Source organism: Phytophthora infestans, genomic scaffold (genome assembly GCF_000142945.1).
Source record: "Phytophthora infestans T30-4 supercont1.25 genomic scaffold, whole genome shotgun sequence".
NCBI lineage: Eukaryota > Oomycota > Peronosporomycetes > Peronosporales > Peronosporaceae > Phytophthora > Phytophthora infestans.
In genome coordinates this window covers 2,096,864-2,104,244 of record NW_003303734.1, presented here as the reverse complement: position 1 = coordinate 2,104,244, position 7,381 = coordinate 2,096,864, and the positions used below count along the sequence as shown (strand labels likewise).

The window sequence follows — 7,381 nt, the reverse complement described above, 5'->3', positions numbered from 1 at the left end:
GTGTAGCATTATTTCAGCACGAAATTGTCTCTTACAATTTACAAAAACTGAGCTTATATTTGCAAAAGCCACTTTTAATAGCACCAAAAGCGTGTTGAAACACGGATATGATTCTGAATTCACCAAAATTGATCTGAAGGCGTATATCCTTTATTTGCAGCCACTTAGAAATATTGCGGTTGTCGATATGAAGATACGAATATTACAATGAAATATGACAAATACTTGACGTTTTCTTGTTATAAAACAGTTTATGTACTAAAACATATCTTGTATTGGGTTAAAATGGTCTACGACCCGCGTGTCCCCAACTACGAGGAGGTAGAAACTCGTAATAGAATGGCTGGTTTGTTGTATTCGTTGCTTGTCCTTGGCTGTCTGAGGGTTGCTCTTGCGTGCTGGTGTTGGTTCTCTGGTTTAATACTTCGTTCAGAGACGGGAGTTGCATGGTGAATGCCGAGATAGTATGAATCGGTACTGTGTTTGACAGAAGCAGTTCGGTAAAAGTCATTTCAGAATCCGGGCGGAGCGCTGGATAGCTCATGTCGACCTTATCGGCATACGTAGGATCCCGAGCCGTACCGGACACTCCGTGGTTCTTCTTGTGTGTTTTTCTACGCTTTGTGGACTTGTTTGGCTTCAAAGGAGCCGGATCGATCACTCTAGATGCACAGCTCTCAGTCCAGCACCTTCTAATTTAACCAGTGCTCGTGAAAATCCTCGGTTTCAATTTTTGCTGACGTTCTGACTTTACGATTCTGATAAGATCGTGTACACATGACCTTCCGTTCGACCGTCTAAAGATGCCAGTACAAGCATCTATCGACTCTTGCTTTCGCACAATCCGATGGGCTTGCTTCCACAGTGTTGACGTTTCTTCAAATGCATATCTGCTAATGAAAAGGACAACTCCAATATACCGCTCCTCTGCAGCTGGTGCTGACGTCGCATTCGACCCCGTAAGAAACATTTTTAATGCAAATTTCCCACCATGGAAGCAATTTCTGGAATGCAGTGAGATGATCTCCACGGGCAGACTCAAGCCAGCGTTTGCACTTGGAGTGTGTGCCCTCCACAGCCGACGTATCACGGTATCCAAAATGTAAGTATTGGGATGTCCAGTAATGCACTAACTTAATTTTGTATTTCCACCAGTGTTTGTCCAGATAAGCTGCCATTTCCACGCTGAACGCACGAATAATAGCACAGCGCGATTCAAATTCCGCTTCCGAAGGAGCTTCGACGGCGTCATAATACAGCTCCAAGAACTGATCTGTTGCAACCGTGTTCTCGTACTTATCCTGGCCAGGTGCAGGGTTTTCAATCTCAACTTGTCCAAAACGTGTTCTTGTCTTGGCCAAAACGTTGCGATTCATGTGCCAACGGCAGACCAGAGATGGGAGGTCGGGGAACGAGCGATCCAACGCGTTCATACAGGCCTGGTCCCGATCTGTAAGTATGATCGTAGGCTTGATAGTCTGTCATCATAAATAGCAGTTGTTCGAGAGCCCACAAGAAGTCTTCTTCCTTTTCAACTGACAGCCAGCACTGTGCTATAGGTAACACAGAGTTCATGTTCGTCATTGCGATAATGTTCAATAGCGGCAAATCGTACGCGTTAGTCTTGTAGGTGCAGTCCATAATCAAAACGTCGGAATTCCACTTGTAAAATTGTTTGATATCTGGGTGAGACCAGAACAAATATTGCAACCGAGAGGTCTCGGGACTTACTTTATACTTAAAAAAAGAAATTGTTCGTGGACAGTTTTTTCAAAAGCAGCTCCGCTGGTGTGTTGTTTGCAAGAGCCTCACGTCGGCTCGCTCTCTTGTGATTCGCCACATCTTTCACCAGTATTGTTGTTTCAGGATGAGCGTGGCGAATTGTTGCCACCACAGCCGCAGGTGCAATTCCAACAGCGAGTTGAGAGGAAATCAAATCCTGTGTTGAAAGATCCGACGAAACAAGACGCTGCATGTCCCGACGTCGACGTCCAGCGTGAATACTGGGGTTTTCGGAAGCTGATGAGTGTGTAACGCGGATCCTTTCAAGTGCACAATTTTTCATTTCCCTGAACAATCGTTCTTGTTGACAGCTTCAAGCCGAATTTTCATTGTACAACCAGTTTTACTTGTCCCTCGCTGTACTCGAATTCTCTCGTCTTCAGTAAGGTGACGGTTGTTCTGCGTATGTCCGTATTTGTCGCATTTGAAGTCGCACTGCCATATCCCCTTGGCGTTATCCTTCCTGTGGTGGCCTTTAGTGACGTCAATTCCATTTCCCCGATTCCAAGCATGGTGAGCGGCTTCGGCTTCGTCGTATGAATCATAGACGTTTTCAGGTAGCGGGGAAATGCTGAAGGAAGTTGGAGTACTTGCAGATGTCGCCATAATAGAAGAATAATGTTTAACACCCACAGCAACCGCTCGAGATTATTTTGGTGTTTTGTTACTCTTGGCCATATACAGTCCGCCTATTTTTAGTCATGTTTGTGAGAGCTATTTTTGAATTGATCCCTGCCATCGCACGTTTTAATATATGTGGACTATACATGGCCTCGAGTCTCCATACACCTAAATACTCTCGATAGTTTTCCCCGGCGGGAGCGAATCATTATTCTTTCTGTGATCCTCGACCTCTGCAAGCGATTTATCTTCCTTCAGTTTTTTCCCGTTTCTCGTAAAGCACTTTTGCTTCTGAACATGAAGCCGCTTCACCATGCTTGAAATCCGGTGTAAATCTAATTGTAGGACACTTAAGGCCACCACTGTACTGATAACGCCAAGGGGATATGGCAGTGCGACTTCAAATGCGACAAATACGGACATACGCAGAACAACCGTCACCTTACTGAAGACGAGAGAATTCGAGTACAGCGAGGGACAAGTAAAACTGGTTGTACAATGAAAATTCGGCTTGAAGCTGTCAACAAGAACGATTGTTCAGGGAAATGAAAAATTGTGCACTTGAAAGGATCTGCGTTACACACTCGCCCAGCTTCCGAAGACCCCAGTATTCACGCTGGACTTCGACGTCGGAACATGCAGCGTCTTGTTTCGTCGGATCTTTCAACACAGGATTTGATTTCCTCTCAACTCGCTGTTGGAATTGCACCTGCGGCTGTGGTGGCAACGATTTGCCACGCTCATCCTGAAACAACAATACTGGTGAAAGATGTGGCGAATCACAAGAGAGCGAGCCGACGTGAGGCTCTTGCAAACAACACACCAGCGGAGCTGCTTTTGAAAAAACTGTCCACGAACAATTTCTTTTTTTAAGTATAAAGTAAGTCCCGAGACCTCTCGGTTGCAATATTTGTTCTGGTCTCACCCAGATATCAAACAATTTTACAAGTGGAATTCCGACGTTTTGATTATGGACTGCACCTACAAGACTAACGCGTACGATTTGCCGCTATTGAACATTATCACAATGACGAACATGAACTCTGTGTTACCTATAGCACAGTGCTGGCTGTCAGTTGAAAAGGAAGAAGACTTCTTGTGGGCTCTCGAACAACTGCTATTTATGATGACAGACTATCAAGCCTACGATCATACTTACAGATCGGAACCAGGCCTGTATGAACAGGTTGGATCGCTCGTTCCCCGACCTCCCATTTCTGGTCTGCCGTTGGCACATGAATCGCAACGTTTTGGCCAAGACAAGAACACGTTTTGGACAAGTTGAGATTGAAAACCCTGCACCTGGCCAGGATAAGTACGAGAACACGGTTGCAACAGATCAGTTCTTGGAGCTGTATTATGACGCCGTCGAAGCTCCTTCGGAAGCGGAATTTGAATCGCGCTGTGCTATTATTCGTGCGTTCAGCGTGGAAATGGCAGCTTATCTGGACAAACACTGGTGGAAATACAAAACCAAGTTAGTGCATTACTTGACATCCCAATACTTACATTTTGGATACCGTGATACGTCGGCTGTGGAGGGCACACACTCCAAGTGCAAACGCTGGCTTGAGTCTGCCCGTGGAGATCATCTCACTGCATTCCAGAAATTGCTTCCATGGTGGGAAATTTGCATTAAAAATGTTTCTTACGGGGTCGAATGCGACGTCAGCACGGCCTCTCACCAGCTGCAGAGGAGCGGTATACTGGAGTTGTCCTTTTCATTAGCAGATATGCATTTGAAGGAACGTCAACACTGTGGAAGCAAGCCCATCGGATTGTGCGAATGCTAGAAGCATTTGAGAGTCGCCAACAATTTGGCAAAACGATGAACAAAGTAATAGGGAGCGGTACTAGTCGGCCGTGCAGTGTACGTTTGCACCAATTTGTCGCGGTGCACGGCGCAGCAGGAGCCCATGCGCACCTTCAAATGGTAAAGTAGTATCTGGAGCCGACTGGGAATGGAGGAGTTGCAACTGTGATCTCTCAATCGACACAGAAGGGGGCTCGGGTCCTACAATTAGAGGTACACCGGATTTCCGGTAAAGCTTCGTCATGTGCAGAAGCAAAAGTGCTTAACGAGAAAGAAAAAAAACTAAGGAGATAAATCGCTTAGAGGTGAGGATCACGAAAGAAAAGATCCGCTCCCGCCGGGGAAAACTATGGAGATCGAGGTTACGGAGATCGAGGTGTAAGTAATATATAAAACGTGCGATGGCAGGGATCAATTCAAAAATAGCTCTCACAAACATGACTAAAAATAGGCGGACTATATATGGCCAAGAGTAACAAAACACCAAAATAATCTCGAGCGGTTGCTGTGGGTGATAAACATTATTCTTCTATTATGGCGACATCTGCAAGTACTCCGACTTCCTTCAGCATTTCCCCGCTACCTGAAAACGTCTTTGATTACGAAGCCGAAGCCGCTCACCATGCTTGGAATCGGGGAAAGGGAATTGACGTCACTAAAGGCCACCACAGGAAGGATAACGCCAAGGGGATATGGCAGTGCGACTTCAAATGCGACAAATACGGACATACGCAGAACAACCGTCACCTTACTGAAGACGAGAGAATTCGAGTACAGCGAGGGACAAGTAAAACTGGTTGTACAATGAAAATTCGGCTTGAAGCTGTCAACAAGAACGATTGTTCAGGGAAATGAAAAATTGTGCACTTGAAAGGATCTGCGTTACACACTCGCCCAGCTTCCGAAGACCCCAGTATTCACGCTGGACTTCGACGTCGGAACATGCAGCGTCTTGTTTCGTCGGATCTTTCAACACAGGATTTGATTTCCTCTCAACTCGCTGTTGGAATTGCACCTGCGGCTGTGGTGGCAACAATTCGCCACGCTCATCCTGAAACAACAATACTGGTGAAAGATGTGGCGAATCACAAGAGAGCGAGCCGACGTGAGGCTCTTGCAAACAACACACCAGCGGAGCTGCTTTTGAAAAAACTGTCCACGAACAATTTCTTTTTTTAAGTATAAAGTAAGTCCCGAGACCTCTCGGTTGCAATATTTGTTCTGGTCTCACCCAGATATCAAACAATTTTACAAGTGGAATTCCGACGTTTTGATTATGGACTGCACCTACAAGACTAACGCGTACGATTTGCCGCTATTGAACATTATCGCAATGACGAACATGAACTCTGTGTTACCAATAGCACAGTGCTGGCTGTCAGTTGAAAAGGAAGAAGACTTCTTGTGGGCTCTCGAACAACTGCTATTTATGATGACAGACTATCAAGCCTACGATCATACTTACAGATCGGGACCAGGCCTGTATGAACGCGTTGGATCGCTCGTTCCCCGACCTCCCATCTCTGGTCTGCCGTTGGCACATGAATCGCAACGTTTTGGCCAAGACAAGAACACGTTTTGGACAAGTTGAGATTGAAAACCCTGCACCTGGCCAGGATAAGTACGAGAACACGGTTGCAACAGATCAGTTCTTGGAGCTGTATTATGACGCCGTCGAAGCTCCTTCGGAAGCGGAATTTGAATCGCGCTGTGCTATTATTCGTGCGTTCAGCGTGGAAATGGCAGCTTATCTGGACAAACACTGGTGGAAATACAAAACCAAGTTAGTGCATTACTGGACATCCCAATACTTACATTTTGGATACCGTGATACGTCGGCTGTGGAGGGCACACACTCCAAGTGCAAACGCTGGCTTGAGTCTGCCCGTGGAGATCATCTCACTGCATTCCAGAAATTGCTTCCATGGTGGGAAATTTGCATTAAAAATGTTTCTTACGGGGTCGAATGCGACGTCAGCACGGCCTCTCACCAGCTGCAGAGGAGCGGTATACTGGAGTTGTCCTTTTCATTAGCAGATATGCATTTGAAGGAACGTCAACACTGTGGAAGCAAGCCCATCGGATTGTGCGAATGCTAGAAGCATTTGAGAGTCGCCAACAATTTGGCAAAACGATGAACAAAGTAATAGGGAGCGGTACTAGTCGGCCGTGCAGTGTACGTTTGCACCAATTTGTCGCGGTGCACGGCGCAGCAGGAGCCCATGCGCACCTTCAAATGGTAAAGTAGTATCTGGAGCCGACTGGGAATGGAGGAGTTGCAACTGTGATCTCTCAATCGACACAGAAGGGGGCTCGGGTCCTACAATTAGAGGTACACCGGATTTCCGGTAAAGCTTCGTCATGTGCAGAAGCAAAAGTGCTTAACGAGAAAGAAAAAAAACTAAGGAGATAAATCGCTTAGAGGTGAGGATCACGAAAGAAAAGATCCGCTCCCGCCGGGGAAAACTATGGAGATCGAGGTTACGGAGATCGAGGTGTAAGTAATATATAAAACGTGCGATGGCAGGGATCAATTCAAAAATAGCTCTCACAAACATGACTAAAAATAGGCGGACTATATATGGCCAAGAGTAACAAAACACCAAAATAATCTCGAGCGGTTGCTGTGGGTGATAAACATTATTCTTCTATTATGGCGACATCTGCAAGTACTCCGACTTCCTTCAGCATTTCCCCGCTACCTGAAAACGTCTTTGATTACGAAGCCGAAGCCGCTCACCATGCTTGGAATCGGGGAAAGGGAATTGACGTCACTAAAGGCCACCACAGGAAGGATAACGCCAAGGGGATATGGCAGTGCGACTTCAAATGCGACAAATACGGACATACGCAGAACAACCGTCACCTTACTGAAGACGAGAGAATTCGAGTACAGCGAGGGACAAGTAAAACTGGTTGTACAATGAAAATTCGGCTTGAAGCTGTCAACAAGAACGATTGTTCAGGGAAATGAAAAATTGTGCACTTGAAAGGATCTGCGTTACACACTCGCCCAGCTTCCGAAGACCCCAGTATTCACGCTGGACTTCGACGTCGGAACATGCAGCGTCTTGTTTCGTCGGATCTTTCAACACAGGATTTGATTTCCTCTCAACTCGCTGTTGGAATTGCACCTGCGGCTGTGGTGGCAACGATTCGCCACGC

The 7,381-nt window shown here is 46.2% G+C and overlaps 1 protein-coding gene across 1 annotated transcript; it reads right to left on the bottom strand.

Annotated features, from left to right (window-relative positions):
• Positions 1-280: 280 nt before the first annotated feature.
• On the bottom strand, positions 281-3,995 carry PITG_13189 (uncharacterized protein; the record flags this gene model as incomplete). The annotated part of the gene is made up of 7 exons (XM_002900659.1): positions 281-660; positions 1,196-1,450; positions 2,130-2,245; positions 2,850-2,920; positions 3,430-3,455; positions 3,563-3,705; positions 3,913-3,995. 7 exons carry the CDS (start codon positions 3,993-3,995, stop codon positions 281-283), a joined length of 1,074 nt encoding a protein of 357 aa, XP_002900705.1.
• Positions 3,996-7,381: the final 3,386 nt, after the last annotated feature.